The sequence below is a fragment of the Emys orbicularis genome, chromosome 2 (genome assembly GCF_028017835.1).
Source record: "Emys orbicularis isolate rEmyOrb1 chromosome 2, rEmyOrb1.hap1, whole genome shotgun sequence".
NCBI classification, from domain to species: Eukaryota; Metazoa; Chordata; order Testudines; family Emydidae; genus Emys; species Emys orbicularis.
The window spans coordinates 66,793,287-66,815,090 of NC_088684.1; the positions used below are offsets into that span (position 1 = coordinate 66,793,287).

A 21,804-nucleotide genomic window follows, 5' to 3' on the forward strand; every position below is an offset into this window, starting at 1 on the left:
TGCTGAAAGTAACATGAAACTTATTTTGACTTATAAACTAAACAAACATGACATGGCATTGGTAGGATAATGGTATGTATGCATCTTCCAGCCTGTGTTTTAATACAGTGACTTCTTTATCCAGAGGGACATTTACTATTTTTTCCAGCATGTTTCACCTTTCACTGGTTATAAATACTGCACAACCTTTCCTTAACTGCTAAATTATTATTCAGGTACCCACACATAAGCACTAAGTGGCTAATCTTTAACTCTTTTTGGCATTTACTTGAACATATCTAGTTTACAACTCAATTGGAAGTTCTAAGAAACTGAGTGCATGGGGAAAAGAACAAATTTAGTAGAAATTCAGAGTAACAACATATAAACATTAGAATTATTTATTATTGAAAATATTCATAACTGCTTCAAGAAAACAAGACAAACTCTGCAATTATTTTGAAAAGCTCTATTTATTTTCTCAGTTCATTTATTTTGGTGCTGTATTATTCAGGGCCAATTGAGATAATTTTCTTGTTTGCATGTAGTCAAACATAGGCCAAATGGTACCATCAGTTTTTAAGCAGAACTCCTTCATTGGATTCATTGAGAGGGTTCTGCTTAAAAATTAATTATTCAGTATGCCTATACTATTTCCAAACTCGCAATCTACAAAACACAGTTGATGTGGACATAGATATAATCCTAACACAGAATATTTTAAAAATAAAATATGCCAACACTGGAATTTTAGTTTGATTCAGTGACAGAACCGTAGTGCCCAGTCCTGCCACCCTTCATGATAATACCGGCCTCTTATCTGGTGCTTTCATCAGTAGATATCAAAGTGCTTTACTAATGAGGTCAGTATCATTAGCCTCATTTTACAGATGTGCAAATTGAGGCACTGAGCAGGGAAGTGCTTACGGTCACCCAGCAGGTCACTGGTAGAGCCAGGAATGGAAACAGAACCAAGTCTCCTGAGTCCCAGTCCAGTGCTCTATTCACCTATTGCCTTATTACCTCACAAATAATCTTTCTTCGCATGAGTGGTCCCATTGAATTAAAGGGGACTAATAACAGAAGTAATGACTGCTTATGTGAGTAAGGGTTGCAGGTTTGGATCCACATTTTCATTTGTTGAGTAGCTTATCATGTCAGTAACATCACTTCCAAGTTTTGCAATATCAAAATGTCAAGCCAGGAAGCAGAGGGGTTGTATTTACAGGAGTGAAGAAAAATCTGTGTGGTGTGTGAGAGTTAACTTTATTTCTATTTATTTAAGAGTAATAACCAGTCTCCGCTGTAAGGACATTTTAAGTAGCATCTCCATGACTGATGTATGCTGCCGAGATGAGTGCTGTCATAAAGGAGTTCTTCATATAACGAGCAAAGAACAAAAGGGGAAACATGGGTATTTGTTATAGAACAAAATTCTCCAGTATGCTACGGGAAATTATCACTGCACTGTGCTTCAGACTATTATTGCAGAACACTAAGGTATTCTGGTCAGGCATGGAATGATGCGGAGGTTCATTTGTGCAGTAAATAGATCTCAGAAAAACAGCTGTTATCTGTCTCTAAAGATTGTTTGTTTGTTTGTTTTCTCAACAGAGCTACAGTGAACCTGTTGATGTTAAGGCGTCCCAACCACCTCAGATGATTAATTCAAAACAGTCAGTGTTCCATGGGCCCACACAGGCTCATTCCGCACTGTACCTAAGCTCCCATTATCACCAACAACCCGGAATGAATCCACACATAACTGCCATGCACGCTAATATCCCCAGGAATATCGCACCCAAGCCCAACAACCAAATGCCAGTGACTGTTTCCATAGCAAATATGGCTGTGTCCCCACCTCCACCGCTTCAGATTAGCCCACCTCTCCACCAGCATCTCAACATACAGCAACACCAGCCAATTACAATGCAGCAGTCCATTGGAAACCAACTCCCAATGCAGGTCCAGTCTGCTTTACATTCACCTACAATGCAGCAAGTAAGTTCTAAATCATGAACTTTCAATCTGTTTGGGGAACAGATTTCCATCTGAATCCGTAAAACTGGTCTTTCAGTAGTTAATGTCGGTTTTTTTGATTCATGGTTTAGCTTTAATTTTGCAACATTCCAGTACTGAAGTCCTAGCTCCCAGTCCTGCAGCTACTTGAGCACGTGAGCAACTTTACTCATCTGACTAGTCCCATGAGCTATACCAGGACAACTCATGTGAGTAAAGTTAACCAAGTGCCCCTGAAGATTGGCTCCTGAACATGAAAATTCCATATCTCCCACAGGAAAGGGAGTTTCTTTTACAAAAAATATTACTGTTACTCAGTGAAATCAGCCTGTGAGGTAGAAAATAACCTAATGAACAGGTGAAATGTTAAGTTTTCAAAAATGTTGATTTAAAGACACAGTTTATAAAGTAAGATACTGGAAATAAGGGACCAGTTCCTGATGTTCATATTAAAGTTTTATTCATTTTCGTACTCAGTCCCTGCTCTAACAAATTCCCATTGAATTTCAGTGGGAGTCTGATTGAGTATGGCCTGACTACATACTGGAAACCTCATGATACGGACTTTCAGGTCCCAATCCTCCAGTGATGTAAAGCAGTGCAACTTCACTGGAGCTAAATAATTTTACAGAGGATCTGGCTCTCAGTAAATAAAGTTTTATTTTCTAAAAAATAGCCCAGAATTGACTATTTTGGGGAGAGGAGTAAGGAGGTGTGAATCTTGAGATCGCAAGATTTAGATGTAATTGGGCCTGATTTTCCATTACACCTTGTGTAATCATTTGCACCATTGTAAAGTGAGTGTAAAATCCTGCCAAGTTAGAATGGTGTATTTTACACCCACTAGGCAAGGTGCAGGCCCATCACTGCATTTCATGCTCAATGTTTTCTGCTCTTTTTTTATGCCCTTCCAGGTTTCTGAAATACCCAATTTATTCATACAAATGCCTTGTATGCACAAAGCTTGTGGGCACAATTTATGAATCCAGGTTTGAAAATCTCACCGTGATTATTCCATGAATATTACAATGATACTTAATAGAAGGTGCAATGCAGGAGTTGAATGGTTTTAAATAGCATATCTGGTTATTGGCACCATGCCATGATCATCATCATCACATAAATCTAAACATTGTTCCATGGTGCATTATTCAAAAATTACATATAACAAAATATATTAAATAAAATGTGACTTCAGTAGCTTCCATTACATCATGTTGAACATTACCCAGAAGGAAAGAAAGCTGCTGGCTACGACATATTACATACGTTGTGCAGTGCCATTTCTAGCCTGGGGCATAACATACACGGTAGAAAATAGGCATCCTGAAGTCCATAAATAGATCTGTGTTATACTGTACCTTTCGCTTTCCTGACATAACATACAATGTGATAAAAAATTATGTGACCCTTTTTGCCTACTCCCCACAAAATTAAAAAAGCAGCGTACAATATGGTGTCCTGAAATAGGAATGGGAATCAATACCCGTATTTCTCATTCAAGAAATCTGACATTTCTATCAAAGATACCCAATGCACTGTCAGGCACCTGGGACATAGGCAGTCTAACCTAGTGATTGGAGTAGGAATCATTGAATTAGATATTGTAGTTTTCCTCGGACCCAGCAAAAGTCTAGAAAATTCCAAACAACATATTCTTCTTGGACGTGGATAGTTATAGGCGGGGGAGTAGGGAGTAGAATGAAATAGGAAGGGATTCTTGACTAAGGGTTTTTGAAGAAAGATGTGGAAGGTGGGCTGAATTGGAGGAAATCTGGTAGCTGTATCCTAAATGTAACAAGGTTAATCTGTTTAGTGATCTGGAAGGGTCCTAGTTACTGATGGTCCAGCTTTGCAGAGGGGCAAGTCGATCGCAGGTTCCGGGTGGACAAGCAAACCTTATCCCCTACCTCAAAGCCTGGTGTTGGCTGGTGGGACCGCTTCACATACCATTTGTAAGTTGCCTTGGCGACTTCTAACTACTTCTGGAGTTCTTAGTATACCTACTAGATGTGGGCAGTGAGTTCAGTGACAATGGGCATGGACAATTTCAAGGCGATCTGTGGATGAACGTGAGGATGGAGACCATAATTAGCAAAGGAGGGTCTGCTTTGTGGAGGTGTTGGTGGCATTATTTTAGATAAACTCAGCATGAGGGATCAAAGAGAGCCAATCATCTTGATGATAGTTTAGAACAGGGTTAGGCAACCTATGGCACGTGTGCCGAAGGCAGCACGCGAGCTGATTTTCAGTGGCACTCACACTGCCTGGGTCCTGGCCACCGGTTCGGGGGGCTCTGCATTTTAATTTAATTTTAAATGAAGCTTCTTAAACATTTTAAAAACCTTATTTACTTTACATACAACAATAGTTTAGTTATATATTATAGACTTATAGAAAGAGACCTTCTAAAAATGTTAAAATGTATTACTGGCATGTGAAACCTTAAATTAGAGTGAATACATGAAGACTTGGCACACCACTTCTGAAAGGTTGCCGGCCCCTGGTTTAGAAAGTAACATAGGTTCTGTTCTAGGATCTAATTGTCGTGCTCAGACTGACCATTGTTGCTTGGGTAATAGGCCATAGAGGTTAGCATGTTTATACTCAGGTGGCATGGGAATTCCCACCAGAAGCAGGAAATAAACCCTGGTCCCCAGACAGATACCATACCCATAGGCAAGCCATGAAGAGGAAAGATGTTGTTCACAAACAGGTGGGCTGTTTCCTGAGCAGAGGGAAGCGCCCGGTATTCAACAAAGTGTGGCATCTTGGTTAAGTGGTTGATCACCCCTAGAATTGTAGTGTGGCCTTGGGAGGGTGGTAATTCCATGATAAAGTACATGGAAATGATAGCCCAAAACCAGGGCAGAGTGGGTAAGGTTTGGAGGAGACCCAGCAGTCTTGAACAGGGTGTCTTGTTCTGGGTGCAAATATCACAGGAGACTACGTAAGGCAAAACAAGACACATACAGCTGACCACCAAAAGCTCCTAGACACTAGGTCTTGCATCTTGGAACAGCCAGAGTGGCCCTCCACGGGAGCATCATGGCAGAGTTGTAGGACTTGAAGCTCAGTAGACCCTTCAGGTACATATATCCATCCTTTATGATACCAGATCCTGTCCTGGAACATGAATGCGGCAGAGGTCTGGTCCTGCTCTTGGTCTAAGGCTTGATGGATTTGGATGGCAAAGAGGTCGCGGGGCAACTAAGAACGGATAGAGGTTATCAGGTTGGAGGCTATGATGGAAGAAATGAAGTTTGAGGGCTCGAGGATTGTGGACCTAGTTTCTTTTCCAGGATCAAAGTTCTCATCCTTCCACAACAATGCATCTGCCTTCCTGTTCTTTGTCCCAGGAGGGTAGGTGACCACAAACCTGAATTGCGTGAAGAAGAGGGACCAGCATGCCTGCAGGTGTTTTCAGGTGCCTGGCCATCTTAAGATATTCCAAGTTTTTATGATCTATGAGAACTTGGACAAGGAATCTAGCCTCTTCCAGAAGGTGGCTCCATTGTTCAAAGTCCATTTTGATGGCCAGCAGTTATTTGTCCAGAATGTCATATTTCCCCCCAGCAGGAGTGAGTTTTCACGAGTAAAATGTGCATGGGTGAAGTCACTCTTCGAGAGCATCGGATTGGGCTAGAACTGTCCCTAGTGCAATGTTCAAAGCATCTGCCTCCACCATAAACAGTGTGGCAGGGTCTGGGTGAATCCAGATGGGAGCCGTTGATGAATCTCTGCTTCAGATTATCAAAAGCAACCTGAGCTTCTGGGGATCATACAAATCGAATTCCCTTCCGTAGTAGAGCTGTGAGCAGAGCAGCCAACACAGAGAATCCTGGGATAAATCATAGAATCATAGACTTTAAGGTCAGAAGGGACCATTATGATCATCTAGTCTGACCTCCTGCACAACGCACGCCACATAATCTTACCCACCCACTCCTGTATTAGACCTGTATCTGAGCCATTGAAGTCCTCAAATCATGGTTTAAAGATTTCAAGATGCAGAGAATCTCCCAGCAAATGACCCATGCCCCACGCTGCAGAGGAAGGCAAAAAAAACCCTCTGCCAATCTGCCCTGTATGAAAATTCCTTCCCGACCCCAAATAATGGCAATCAGCTAAACCCTGAGCATGTGGGCAAGACTCACCAGCCAGACACCCAGGAAAGAATTCTCTGTAGTAACTCAGATCCCACCCCATCTAACATCCCATCACAAGCCATTGGGCATATTTACCGCTAATAGTCAAAGACCAATTAATTGCCAAAATTAGGCTATCCCATTATACATCCCCTCCATAAACTTATCAAGCTTAGTCTTGAAGCCAGATATGTCTTTTGCCCCCACTACTCCCCTTGCAAGGCTGTTCCAGAGCTTCACTCCTCTGATGGTTAGAAACCTTCATCTAATTTCAAGTCTAAACTTCCTGATGGCCAGTTTATATCCATTTGTTCTTGTGTCCACATTGGTACTGAGCTTAAATAATTCCTCTCCCTCCCTGGTATTTATTCCTCTGATATATTTATAGAGGGCAATCAAATCTCCCCTCAGCCTTCTTTTGGTTAGGCTAAACAAGCCAAGCTCTTTGAGTCTCCTTTCATAAGACAGGTTTTCCATTCCTTGGATCATCCTAGTAGCCCTTCTCTGTACCTGTTCCAGTTTGAATTCATGCTTCTTAAACATGGGAGACCAGAACTGCACACAGTATTCCAGATGAGGTCTCACCAGTGCCTTGTATAACACCTCCTTATCTTTACTGGAAATACCTCACCTGATGCATCCCAAGACCGCATTAGCTTTTTTCACGGCCATATCACATTGGCGGCTCATAGTCATCCTGTGATCAACCAATACTCCGAAGTCCTTCTCTTCCTCTGTTACTGCCAACTGATGCGTCCCCAGCTTATAACAATAATTCTTGTTATTAATCCCTAAATGCATGACCTTGCACTTTTCACTATTAAATTTCATCCTATTACTATTACTCTAATTTACAAGGTCATCCAGATCTTCCTGTATGATATCCCAGTCCTTCTCTGTATTGGCAATACCTCCCAGCTTCGTGTCATCCGCAAACTTTATTAGCACATTCCCACTTTTTGTGCCAAGGTCCACAATAAAAAGATTAAATAAGATTGGTCCTAAAACCGATCTCTGAGGAACTCCACTAGTAACCTCCCTCCAGCCTGACAGTTCACCTTTCAGTACAACTTGTTGTAGTCTCCCCTTTAGCCAGTTCCTTATCCACCTTTCAATTTTCATATTGATCCCCATCTTTTCCAATTTAGCTAATAATTCCCCACGTGGAATCGTATAAAATGCTTTACTGAAATCGAGGTAAATTAGATCCACTGCGTTTCCTTTGTCTAAAAAGTCTGTTATCTTCTAAAAGAAGGAGATCAGGTTGGTCTGGCATGATCTACCTGTTGTAAAACCATGTTGGATTTTGTCCTAATTACCATTGACCTCAATGTCCTTAACTACTTTCTCTTTCAAAAAATTTTCCAAGTCCTTGCATACTACAGATGTCAAACTAACAGGCCTGTAGTTGCCCGGATCACTTTTTTTCCCTTTCTTAAAAATAGGAACTATGTTAGCAATTCTCCAGACATACGGTACAACCCCTGAGTTTACAGATTCATTAAAAATTCTTGCTAATGGGCTTGCAATTTCATGTGCCAGTTCCTTTAATATTCTTGGATGAAGGTTATCTGGGGCCCCCGATTTAGTCCCATTAAGCTGTTCGAGTTTGGCTTCTACCTCGGATGTGGTAATATCTACCTCCATATCCTCATTCCCATTTGTCATCCTACCATTATCCCTAAGTTCCTCATTAAAGACTGAGGCAAAATATTTGTTTAGATATTGGGCCATGCCTAGATTATCCTTAACCTCCACTCCATCCTCCGTGTTTAGCGATCCCACTTCTTCTTTCTTGGTTTTCTTCTTATTTATATGGCTATAGAGCCTTTTACTATTGGTTTTAATTCCCTTTGCAAGGTCCAACTCTACATGACTTTTGGCTTTTCTCACTTTATCCCTACATGTTCTGACCTCAATAAGGTAGCTTTCCTTGCTGATCACTCCCATCTTCCACTCCTTGTAGGCTTTCTGCTTTTTCTTAATCACCTCTCTGAGATGCTTGCTCATTCAGCTTGGCCTACAACTCCTGCCTATGAATTTTTTCCCCTTTCTTGGGATGCAGACTTCTGATAGTTTCTGCAACTTTGACTTGAAGTAATTCCAGGCCTCCTCTGCCTTTAGATCACAAGTTCTTCAGTCCAATCCACTTCCCTAACTAATTTCCTTAATTTTTTTAAAATTAGCCCTTTTGAAATCAAAAACCCTAGTCACAGATCTGTTTTTGTTTATCCTTCCATTTAGTTTAAACTGAATTAGCTCATGATCGCTCGAACCAAGGTTGTCCCCCACAACCATTTCTTCTATGAGGTCCTCACTACTCACCAAAATCAAATCTAAAATGGCATCCCCTCTTGTTGGTTCAGCAATTACTTGGTGAAGGAATCCATCAGCTATCGCATCCTAGGAAAATCTGAGCCCTATTACTATTACTAGCACTTGTCCTCCAGTCTATATCTAGGAAGTTAGTCTCCCATGATCACACAATTCCCATTAGTATTTACTTCATTAAAAACATTAAAAAGGTCTCTATCCATATCCAAATCAGATCCTGGTGGTCTATAGCACACCCCAAACACTATCTCAGGGGAGGCTCTAGTAGCTTTCTTCCCCAATGTGATTTTTGCCCAGACAGGCTCTGTCTTATCCATTCCATCCCTTCTTATTTCTTTACAGTCTATCTCATTGATATACAATGCTACTCCACCACCTTTGCGTTTATTTCTGTCTTTCCTAAACAGCACATACCCTTCAATACCTGTACTCCAGTCATGACTACTATTCCACCATGTTTCTGTTATCCCCATAAAATCCGGTTTCACGTCCTGCACCAGTAACTCTAGTTCCTCCATTTTGTTACCTAGACTCCTTGCATTGGTGTACAAACATCTTAATTCTTGCTGTTTGGCTTCGCTCACATTCTTTACCCAATTAGGCCCAGACATTCTACCACCAGTATCACCTATTAGAATGGTATCTACACTACCCTTCCTCCGTATGTCCATTCTCCTACCCACACCTGTATCCTTTCCTACTTCATTTTCTTCCCTTTCAATGTTAAAATCCGGCGTGGAGATTACCTGGACATCTCCCAACCATCTTCCCCCAATTCCTAGTTTAAAGCTCTCTAAATCAGTTGTAGAAGTTAACAAAAGCCAAGAAGTATTGGATTCTGTGTGCATCCTTTGGTCACGCCCATTCCATGCTGGCTGCCACTTTGTGGGGTTCCATTGCCAGTCTGTTGAATGAGATAATATACCCGAGAAATTCAAGGATGTCCCAGTCAGATACACATTTCTCCAGCTTGATACATAGGTGATTCTGGCATAGTCTTTCAAGAATGCCGCCCAGGTGCTGGTCCTGAAGAACTTCGTCCTCAGAAGAAATTAGGGAGTCAAGGTAAGTAATGACAGATTGGTCCAGTATATCCCAAAATATATCATTCATAAAGTGTTGAAAAGTTGCTGGAGCATTGCATGGGCTGAGCGGCATGACCAGATATTCATAGTGACCATATTGAGTATGAAAGCCAGTCTTCCATTCATCTCCCTTGCACACAAACACCAGGTTATAGGCCTCTGCAGGTCTAACTTAGTGAAAATGTGAGCTGCATGTAGCCAGTCTGAGTTTGCTTATGAGGGGGAGCAGTGAGCAGTTTCGTATGGTCACTTTGTTGAGGCCCCATAATCGATACAAGGCCACAATGAGTCATCCATCTTCTTGGCAAAAAAGATTGGGGCACTTGCCGGAGATGTGGATGGGCAGATGAAACCCTTCTGTATGTTCTCCTGCAAATACATGGGGAGAGTCTGAAGTTCTGGCATATATCTGACTTATTGGGATCTCTGCTACAGGTTGGAGGTCATCGAGGGAGTCATAATTCTGATGCGGGGGCAGAATGTCTGCCTTTCCCTTGTCAAAAACATTAACAGAGTCACGGTATTTGTGGAGGATCTCAGCTGAGGCAGACAGAGATGTGAGTGGCCCTGAGGGTCCTGGTGGCTTGCTCTCTGAGGTTTGCATTATCACGTGTAGAGCGTACCAGTCCAGTTCTTGGATCCTGGGAGGCAGGACGGCCGGCAATATCAAGAACTAAAGTGTAGTGTCTCCTTCCACCAGCGAATGTGGAGGTATTGGATAGTAAGCCAGGGCATACCTACAATTTCCAGAGCATGGGGGGCCCAGATTAGCCCAAATCTGAGGGTTTCCTGATGACCCCAGAGAGTGACAACTATCACTGGCAGGTCTTGTCTCCCAAGGAGAGAAGGGACGCATCAGCAGTCTCAACCAGATCTGGAGAATTCTTGTGTATGGTGGGAATTGCATGGACCTCAGCAAAGTTCAGGTCCATAAAATTACCCAAGGCCCCCGAGTCAACGAGGGCCTCTTGGTGAATGTTGGGGCTTGCCAATAGTTGAATCAGTAGACATATTTGGAGCATCATCAAAAACTGGCTTGATGGTCCGGCTCTGCTGACTATGGCTTGTGGGTTCTGAGGACTACCAGGGGAGGGGAAGACCTAACCAGCACAGACCAGCTCCTTGGGGCTGGGAGCCTAGTGTTTCCCAGCCTCAGTGCTGCCAAAGTCTATGCCAGGCATGTCAAAACAAGATGGCTGGGATCCCCTCAGTATAAGCATAGGCCTAACATCCAGTGTCGGTACTTCTCTGCATTGGAGAGGTGTGTGCGGGTCTAGGGGACTTGCCTGGATTCCAATGCCAGTTAAAACTGATATGGCTGGGGTGTTGTGCACAAGAATGCTGACGGTCTCAAGAGAATCAAGGCACGCTGTCAGCCCACTCCTCACAGTGGTGGGTGTGAGCATTGAGCAGCCAGTGAGCTGCTGGAGCTTGCTGGCTTAAGAGTCAGTCTGCTGGCCCTTCCAGCCAATGTGGTGGTGTAGCCAATCAGGCAACCAGCTGCAGGCCAACTGCTGTTGTGGGTTGCCTAGAGACTAGCTCTGCTGCAGGCCTGATTCCTAATGTGCATTTTCTGAGAGGTTTCTGAGTTTCATTCATGGTGACAGGTACTTATTACCTGTTGAAAGGCTGTGCTGCTGATCTTAGGAAAATGGCTACATTTCCCCTCTAAATATCATGAAGCATGTGTGGGATGGAGTACATACATCTTATGGTGCCATTTTGTATTTGAAGGCTACAAACTGCCTGAGACGCTGCAAAGTCTATTCAATGGACTGTATTTTGTAATGTTTGTTTAACATTCATTTATATGTTTAAGTATATTTTTAAGAACAGATAGACAACTTGTCGTACAGAATGTTAAATTTAGTTTAATTACATAATTAATTTACTATATTTACAAATTTTATTCTTTTAAAATGATATTAAATTAATTTAAAAGAATAAAATTGTTTAAAAATAAATGTATAATTAAGAATTGTAGATCTGTAGCTGTACTAAAAACATAAGGATTGCCATACCAGATCAGACCAGTAGTATCCAGTCCACTATCTTGTCTCTGACAATCACTAGTAATAGATGCTTCCGAGGAACTTGAGAGTAACCTCACAGTGGAATATTGTGGAATTACCTGCCCATCAGGAAAGTATTTTCCTAACGCCCTAGAATTAGTGGTTGGCTTTTGACGTGAAACATTGAAAGTTGATATGCTTAATGTTTTTATCCTACCTAATACAACTGTGCATGCTCTCATTATCCATACAAAAATATCTGCTTTTTATTTATGTATTTATTCTAAACTCTTAGTTGCAACGATATCTTGTACAAAAGAGTTCCATAGGTTAGTTTTACACTATTGGAAAAAACAAAATCCTTTATCAATTTTTAACTGGTTGTATTTGAGTTTCATTGAAGGGTTTCTCATTCTAGTATTATAAGCGAGTGAATAGGACTGCCTGAATTAACTCCTGTATAGCGTCCATTATTGTTATACCTCCTCTTATTCATCTCCAGTCTGAACTAAACAGTCCCAGCCTTTTCAGATTCTCCTCATATAGAGCTGTTTTATTGCCCCTGATTATTTTCATTGTGCTTCCCTAAAGCCCTTCTATTTCTGCTATATCATAGTTGAGATGGGGTGACTAGAACTGAACACAGTAGTCCAGGTGAGACCATTCCATCGATGTACAGAATGACTATAATATTTTCAGTATTTTCTATCCCAGTCTTTATTCATCCTAACATTTTTTTTTGCTTTATTCACCACAACACTGCACAGTGAACATGTGTTTACATTAAACTATCCATACGGGTGGTCAGCTTTTTTTCCTGAGTGGTTGTAGTTAATTTAGAACCCATTAATATGTACAAGTAATTCAAATGATCCCTTCTAATGTCTTGTAACTTGCATAGGTCAAAGTGAATTTCATCTATTACCTGTACATCAAGCACTGATAGATCTCTTAGAAATTCTTCACAGTCTTCTCTAGTCTTGACTAACCTAAATAATTGTTGTCATCTGCAAGGTAGACCACCTCATACTTCACTCCTTTTTTCCAGATTATTAATAAATATATTAAACAACACTAATCATAGTGCAGATCCTGGAGGTGCTCCTTTGATAACCTTTTGCTATATGGAAATTGACCATTTATTCCTACTCTTAACTTTTGTTCTTTGACCGTGCTTTACTTCTCACCCCATGACTTCTTGCCAGAGTTTCCTTATACTTTCTGGTGAGGAACTTTGTCAAAGGTTTATTCAAAGTACAAATACATTATTTAACAGATTCTCCTTTATCAGCTGTTGACATACTCAAAGAATTCTAGTAGATTAGAGAGGCATGATTTTCCTTTTACAGAAACAGTGCTGGTTTATCACTATCATATCATGATCACAGAAGCACTGACTTCCCCAGTTCCTGGGGGGTGCTCGAGCCCCACTCCGCCCCAGGCCCCACTCCCGTTCCACCCTTCCCCAAACCCTCCACTCCGCCTCACCTCTTCCTGCTCCCATCCTCCCCACCCCACCTTTTCCCACCCCTGCCCCACCCTGTTCCACCCCCTCCCCCTGCCTCTTCCTGCCCCCGCTCCTCTCCCTCCCCTCCAGCATCTCCTGCAAACTGCTGAACAGCTGATTGCGGTGAGCAGAAGGCGCTTGGAGGGAGGGGGAGGCGCTAATCGGCAGGCCCGCTGGTAGCCAGTAGAGGTGGAAGGGGAGAGGCTGATCCATGGGACTGCCGGTGGGTGCTGAGCACCCACAATTTTTTTTCCATGGGTGCTCCACCCACGGAACACCCACGGATTCAGCACCTATGCGTGATCATATAGGCTTTTTATCATTTTATTATTATTACAACTGGTGCAGACATACATCTACACATCTCCCTAGTAGATGCACAGTAAAAAGGAATGAGGGGTCCGTTATAATTTGCATTACTCAAGCAGGATTTAAATTGTTTTTTGGGAGAGTAGTATATGCAGTATTTCATCTTTTGGCTCTATGTGACCCGAACTATCTCCTAAAGTTCACATGGTTTTTTTGCTTTCTGAGAGCACTAGAGGTTTCTAGAATCAGAGCTGCATTAATTGGAGCATGGTGATTTGTGGTAAAATGTAATTTACCTGTGGAAGACACCTTTGCATATAGTGTCTTGATATTATTACTTAATATCAGCATCTGCTCTGAGACGGTCAGTTCTAAGGATAGAATTTGGCCTGCTGGAGCGAATTCGGCAGTCTTTGTACACAGATAAAACTCCCAATGAAGCTAAGAGGATTTTTCACTGATTTAGGGAGGGCAACATTTGGCCCATGATCAATAAAATTACTTGTGTCCTGTGGATCAGATATCAGCTTTAAGCCATTGGCTTCACTTTGGGCATTGTGAAGAATTCTGGCTGAATCAACCAAAATTCCTCTGGGGTTCAGGGGAAACACATGTTGAAGTAGGAGCCCGTTTGCCATTTGCCTCTACAAACATTGGTGCTCCCTCCTGTTAACTCCCCACTCTCAAACTTGCTGAACTCTGTCGGCTTGTGCGGAGAAGGATGGGGACATGGTCTCGTCGTCTCCCAGCCACTCCTTGACCTCACTGGGAAGGCTAGCCTAGCATTGCTACTGGAATTAGTCCAAGCACAGCACCTGCTTTCTTCCTTCACCTCCTGATGGTGACTGGCCCTGCAGTGGGGCACAAAGTGGAGGAAGGCTCTTTATTACCTCTGTCCCACCTTTGTACACATGCAGGGGCAGCTAAAACAAGGCTCTTAATGTCTAATGCCCATGGATGCAGGAATCCGTATAGTGTATATCGAAAAAAGGCAGAAGATTAATGTACACTCTGGGTTTTTTTTTTTAAATAACAGCTCATTTCCGTATACCTTTGGTTGTTGGTTTTTTAAAGAAAATAAATGTATACTGCAATGTGATTGCCTAGCCTGCCAGAAATAATAGTCTCATTTTTTCTACTACATATTTTATAAAATAAACTCATGGGCCTGCTGTATTTGTCCAGATTTCTTCCCCTTTTCGTTACACTATGTCTTCGAATGAGGTCAAGAGAAAAAAAGTCATTAATATCTGTCAACTTCCTTTATAACCTTAAGGAAAAATCTTTGTATGATATCACACAGACAGATTTTCAATTTCCTTGTGTAATAAACAGATGCTTTAGGATTTGGATGTAATTTAAAGGTTTAAAAAAATCACATTGAGATTGATGAATAAATCAGTTGTGAAGACAAAAACATTGATGCCTGTTGAAAATACCTCTCCAGACAGGCAGGAAATGAAATTAGTTCCCAGTAAAGTGTGGAGATGAGGATCACTGTTTAGTTCTGCTGCAGGCTTTTTAGGACTTGCTATCGTGGCGCAACAAAACAGCTAGGGCTACAGAAATCTAATTAAAGAGCAAATGTCCCTTCTGACACCAAATTAATCTTTATCAAGTTCCCTATTTTTATTTCAATCTGGCACAGGAAAATGAAATTTAAAATTCTAGGCATGTTGCAAAACAGTTGGTGATTTTCTCTTGAGCATTACAATGCAAAACATTCAGCATTGTTTAATTAGACCTCTAAGCACTCATTTTCTGAACACTTTTTATTTCATCATTGTGTGTTAAGGACTTACACAAATAATGCACAAATATTTACTACAGGCCTAATATGAGGCTGTCTTCCTATGTTATGCAGATATATACTTCCAGGATTCATGAAAAGGCTGAAATATTTATTGTTTACATTTTGGATATGATCATCATTTATTAGCCCTTTATTTTGAGTAGTTCTGAAATTCTTAAATTATCTTTCGCTTTGGTGTATATGTGCTCAACAATGTAAATTATCATTTGTATTATAGTAGCCCTACAAAGCCTTAACCAAGATCAGTGCCCCATTTTGCCAGGTGCTGTACATACAGAGTAAGAGACAGTCCCTGCCCCCGAAGAGCTTACAATTTAAAGGCATGTCTTCACTGCAGTGTTAGCTTGAGGTATAACTCAAGTGGGGCCCATAACCCAGCTCTCGTCCACACACAAAATTCTCTAGCTCCAGTTAAACTCGAGCTAGCTGACCCATCAGGGGATGTGGGTCAAAGCTCAAGGGCTGCTGATGCTGAGGGTAGAAATGCATTGGAGACTCTGTGCTGTAATCCAAACACTCTGCAGCTTGAGTGTTGTTTGAGCATCTTTGGAGTTGTTTGTTGTGAGCACTCTCACCTGAGATAGGCTGACGTAAGAGGAGTTAATTTGAGGAGAGTAGATAACTTCAATGAAGCCTGGCATAGATATGACAGACAAAGGTTGCAGAAAAAGAAGAATTATTACCCCGTTTTACAGATGGGAGAACTGAGGCGTAGCAGGATTAAGGCTCTGATCCAACAAAGCACTTAAGCATATGCTTACATTTCAGCACAAATAGTACCAACTGTGTCAGACTATTCATGTGCACAAACTTTGCTGAACTGGAGCCAAAGTGACTTGTCCAAGGTCACATAGGAACTCTGGGGCAGAGCCTGGAATTGGAGCCCAATCAGTACCAGGCCAGTGCCTTCGCCACAGAACATCCTTCCACTCTGAAGATGTTTATTCATCCTTAGTCTAGCCAAAGTGTTTACGGTGTTGTACTGTTGTTCTCTCCCTCTGACCTTGGGGAACCATCTGTCTTAGACAGAAAGTATATTTGATTCTCTATGCCTGTTCAGCTCCGTGCTTCTCTAAAACAGGTGGCTAGAGCTACCAACACTATCAGATGGTCCTGTGTATATGTTTGCTTCATAAAGACTGGTAATAGATCACTAAGGAGGATGTACCTCCAAGGTACAAAGGTAATTCTAAATGCCTGAGAATATGCTCTTTTATATAGTTTCCTCTTGCAACTGAATTAGAAATGGCCCCAAGACAAGTGTTTTATATACAAATTATGATGATAATATTACAAGACCCAATTCTATGATCTTCAATAAAGCAAAACTCTGATCAGAGTCAATAGGAGTTTTGCTCAATTAAAGAGCACAGAATGTAACTCACTTATTGTTTGTTATTATGAAGCATTATTTGTATTCCAGTAGTGCCTCAACTAGGTTAACACAATTCACATCCAGGAAGACAAAGTCCGTACAGCTGAAGAACTTTCAGCCTAAGACTCCACAATGCAATGGGGGTTGGCCCATACAGTTTGGCTTGAAGGATCAGGGCCTAAGAAGACAAGCAACTTACATAGCGAGGGTGAGAGAGTAACAACAAAAATGTGTATATCTTTTGTACACAACCATATATATGTTACACATCAGCTATACCCCATTATCCCTCAACCTATCCACCGTTAGTTGGCCAGTTTCTTGCAGGCATCCCTCACAGAAGAAGTGGGTCTTCTGGAAGGATTTGAAAGAGAAAAGGGTACTGACCTTATGAATCAATTCTTGAAGGGCATACTATGCATAGGAGGCAGTGTGGAAGAAGGTCTGAAGAAGGTTGTAGGAGAAGTGGATAAGTTGGTGATCAAGGCTAGCATTTTTAATAGAGTGATTGGTGGACATGATAAGTCATAACAGCAGATAAGTGTGGGGGGGACAGAGCTCTAAAAGGCTTTGAAGATAAGACTAAGAAACTTGAATATAATGCAGTGAAAAATGGGGGCCAGTGGAGTGATTAGAAGAGGGAAGTGACATTTTGTTCATTTTGTTTTTAAAGGAGGCTCATTCCTAGGGGCCTAACAGAAACTACAATTTTTCTTTCTTTCTTTCTTTCTTTCTTTTTGAAAAAAAAAACAACATGGCTCAGTTATTAAACCAGAAACAGGAAATAAATCTCCCTAGCAGCCTGTCCTACTACAAAGTGTATATAAAGCAACCACATACAAACCACTTAAACTAACAAATACAACTGAAAAGTCATGCATTTAGTCACAAGCATGCCATACATGAACTCTGGCCAGAAAGAGTGGATTTTCAAACTAAATATTTTAGACCAAATTCAGCCTTTGCTTTAGCAGTGCACCTTCTATTGACTTCAAAGGGAATTATACCTGCTTGCCCCAGCACTGAGTTTGGTCTCCATTTTTTTCCAGCAACCACTGGTTGGTTTCATACTACATTCATATGTTCTAAACTATGAAGTATTTCTAATTTTATAGAAACATTCTTTATGTTTATTTAGGATAAACTTGGTATAGTAAATCAATACCTGGTACCCTTGAAATTCTAACAACTCTGCTAGTTTTGAAAGACAGCATTTAAACACGCTACTATATTGAAAGAATATGCCAAAAACCTTTATCTCTTTTCAATTACTAAATATTTCATTTTTTAAAAAATATATACATTTCTTTCCATCCTCCGTTTGTTTTCTCCTCTCCTTGGTTTCAAACAGCTTTCACTACATTAGTTGCCCAACTGTTAAAAAGCTTTGGTTGAATTTTTGTTTAGTTGAGAAAGAAGTACAAATAAAAGAAGAAGCAGATGGTCCCTTTGTGACTGAACGAAGAAAAAGGGTTTAGAGAACAATATGTGAATAGGTGTAGTCTAATAAAACACTCAGCCACCTGCTGTCTGCATCCTTCAAAAAGATTCTGTTGCATATTCTGGGAATTAACTACTAGTGTATCCTTAGTTTAATCAAAATGCAAGCTCTAAGAAGCAAACAGACTTTATTTTCCCCCGAGTTGATTGAGTTGTCCTCTTAGCTTTAAATTGTTTCTGTTCCATGGCTCTTAGTTCCATACTATAACTGTGTGTTATCTAACAATTTGGTGTGTTTTGTTTTGTTTGTTTGTTTCCAAAATCAAGGAAAAGTTTCTAAAAAATAAAAAACACCCACACACGTTTTCTGCCTGTTTTAAGTTTGCCAAATCAGAGTATAAATACAAGGAAAAGGACTCTGATATTTTGTTCTGCACATGCTACTTTTAAAAGATTTTTGCACCTAAACTACTGCTTCGTTTATTGTACATTGTATTGGCTTCCTTTTTCTTACAGGGATTTACTCTTCAGCCTGATTATCAGAATATCATCAACCCTACATCTACAGCTGCACAAGTTGTTACCCAAGCAATGGAGTATGTTCGTTCAGGGTGCAGAAATCCTCCAGCACAGACTGTGGACTGGAATAATGACTACTGCAGTAATGGGTAAGCAGCCAATGAATGCCACCTGGTGTTGAGCAACCTTTATGACACAAATGTCTGGCGGGGGTGGGAAATAGCTCTGTTGCCTGTTTCTCTACTGATTTTTTTTAGAAGGGCATCTGTATTGGTGCTGTGTTTATTCAGTAGTTGAATTACTGTATGAAAGCAAGTGCTTAACACATACAGTTAAAGATTGCTCTCAAATAAGTGCATTTTACTTCTGGAAAACTTAAATTTGCCAGAGAACTGCAATTTGATCATTAAAGGGTAAGATTGGGAGGGACAGATCACTCCTTCCTGCTTGATCAGGGCTGTGCTAAGAGGGAAATGTCACAAGTCTCCCCTCATAGAATTTTCTTACAAATTCTTCCATCACTGGGTGGAATTTTTCGCCCAGTGGAACAAGTGCCATGATGCTCAGATATTATAGTGCTGGGCCTGGTATCAGAACAGAAAAGAATGAATCTCAGGGGATTCAACAGAGACACAGGGTGTGTCTACACAGCAAAGAAAACCCCGCCACCCGACTCGGGCTCGCTGGGCTCCGTCTGCAGGGCTGTTTCATTGCTGTGTAGACTTCTGGGCTCGGGCTGGAGTTCAGGCTGTAGGACCCTGCAGGGTGGGAGGTTTCCAGAGCTCGGGCTCCAGCCCAAACCTGGAACTCTGCACAGCAATGAAACAACCCCACAGTCCCAGCCCAAGTCAGCTGGCTCGGGACAGACGCAGGTTTTTCTTTGCTGTGTAGACATATCCACAGTGTCATCCACACGGAAGCTCTATACCTCTACCATGGTGCCCCTTCAGACCCTCTCTGCTAGATCCCAGGCAGCACAACTCCAATGGAGCCATGATGACAGACTCCTCAGGCTACTCCAGGAATCCCCGACATGTGGGTGGGGGGAGGCAATTCAAGGAGGAATGTTGCTAATAGCTATCTTACCTTTTGTATGGATTCCCAGTCAGTCTTCAGCAGGTAGTTACTGTGCCTAATATACTCAGACCCCTAGCCTGCCCCTTCTCAGCCTCTGGCATGCCTCCCCACTGCAGAGGCTGCTTACAGCCCCTCTTCACATCATACACACCCCTGTGCAAGAAGGTGGACATCTATGTACAGAGAGAACCTTGGCTGAAGGCCCCCCGTGGGAGCCAGGAAACAATAGTTCTGTGCTTGCCTCTTCCGCAACCTTCCTGTGTCATCTTGAGCAAGTCACTTCATCTTTCTGCACCTCAGTTTCCTTATCTGAAAAATGGGGATCAAAACATTTCCCTACCTCGCTGGGTGCTGGGAGGTTATTTCAGTCACATAGGTAGTGCACTTGGTGATTCTCCAGTCATGCTATGGAGGTACAAATTATGGTTAGTATTTTTATTATTTTTGTTAGAGCAGTGCAACCAGTACTTCAGTGGGAGATTCAAACTAGTGACGCCCGAAATATGACAAGTTTCTTTCTTGTGAGGTGGTAGAACTAATAAAAATTTGACAGGTTTAAAAAGTGTTTGCTCTATTTCTTTTTGAACAGGGGCATGCAGAGGGACAAAGCACTGTACCTTACCTGAAAATCTGGAAAACCTCTCCTTTCCGTTGAGGATTGCAGGGAAGTCTTTTCATCACGGATTGCTTTATGCAGTCAAGGCAGTTCTGCATTTTATTAGAAAATACAAGTTGCTAAGCACTTAGGACTATTTGAGCTTGTGGGTCACCCACTCTGGAAAAAATAGTCTTGCTTCTTTCTTTCTTTCTTTTTTTATTTTATTTTATTTTTTTTCTCAGAGATCCTTTAACGGACATTGCTTTTCTTCTTTCCTGAAGGAAAATTGGACTACTCAGATTTTATGTTGGTTTTTGCTGTGAAGTGCTGCGCTAGTAACTGCCTTAGCAACTGTAGATAAAAGTCCTGGATTTTCCATTGGTTTTCATAATGGGTGTTTATATGAAACTACTAAAGACTTTTTAAATGGCTTGATGTAGCAGTCATAGCAAGTTTGTAAATAGCATCTATGTTACACTCTCCTCGAGTATAAAATGTGAATGTTTTTGTAGCTAATTGTAATTGAAACTGGCTCACAATAGGGGTTAAATTGGCAAACATTCATATTTTTACTTCATTTTTAAACAACTGACTAATAGTTCTATATTTTCAAAGTATTTGGAAAAAATAGTATTCCCAAATGATGTTAATTAAAAATATTGGCTTTGTCTCATTAAATAGATAAAAGGGTGAAAAAAACTAGTCTTGGGAAAGAGCACAAACACATTTATTTTATACTGCCTAAAAATGCTTTTTTTTAAAAAATCACGTTACGTGTAATGGTTAGTAAACATCATTTAAGTCCTTTTATGTATAAAACTGCCAAATGCTTACCTGATATTTTATTAGATGCAGAAACAGATTGGAGACAGCTAAATTATAACCTTTACATATGGCTATGTATTATTGTTTCTTCATACTGTGTCTGTATTTAATCTTTTTTTAATGGAACCTGTTGCGCCTATTTATGAAATAATAAATATAGGTGTTTGTAAGTAAATTTGTTAGCATTTTAAAGAGGTTTCTTTGCGTTAACTTTTGCTGGCAAAAAATTATTCACAACTGATGTGAATATTTTATTTAGTTTTTCAATGACATGAATCAAGCCAAACCTGCGTTTTCTGGCAGAAGATGAAAGTACCCAACATTTATTTCTGCATTTCTTTGGCTGGTGGAAAATGGAAAAAAAAAAAGATATTTTAAGTACTTCCCTTTTTAATGCATTGTAACAGGGAGTTGCCCAAAATGAACTCATAAGCCAACAAGGCTAAATAAACCGAAAGGCACCGTCTGTTAAATGCTGCCTCTTGGAGCTCAATCAGTTTTGGTTAATCAGTCAAATGAAATAAAAATAAATAAACTGGAAAAGTTAACAAACATGCTTCAGCCATTTTATCATGAAGGCAATAGGTCTTGTAATAAGAGATGAGTGACTTTGCTCTGAGCTTGAGGAGGGTATTGCAAATACTTACTAAAATGTGAGGTGAGTAACAAGGCAGTAGGATAAAGAGTAAGAAAGCCAAAATAGAACATTCTCAAGGTTTTAAATCAGGGATAGCTAGGAAAACATATTATTGGGGGATGTCAAC

General features: G+C 40.9%; 1 protein-coding gene across 1 annotated transcript in view; it reads left to right on the forward strand.

Annotated features, from left to right (window-relative positions):
- TOX (thymocyte selection associated high mobility group box) overlaps nt 1-20,243 on the forward strand; it is a 269,051-nt gene extending 248,808 nt beyond the window's left edge. The window contains exons 7-9 of the mRNA XM_065399776.1: nt 1,594-1,980; nt 18,538-18,689; nt 20,207-20,243. Of these exons, the coding sequence (XP_065255848.1) occupies nt 1,594-1,980; nt 18,538-18,689; nt 20,207-20,243 (576 nt within the window). The remainder of the gene's footprint in view (nt 1-1,593; nt 1,981-18,537; nt 18,690-20,206) is intronic.
- The last annotated feature ends 1,561 nt before the right edge of the window (nt 20,244-21,804 follow it).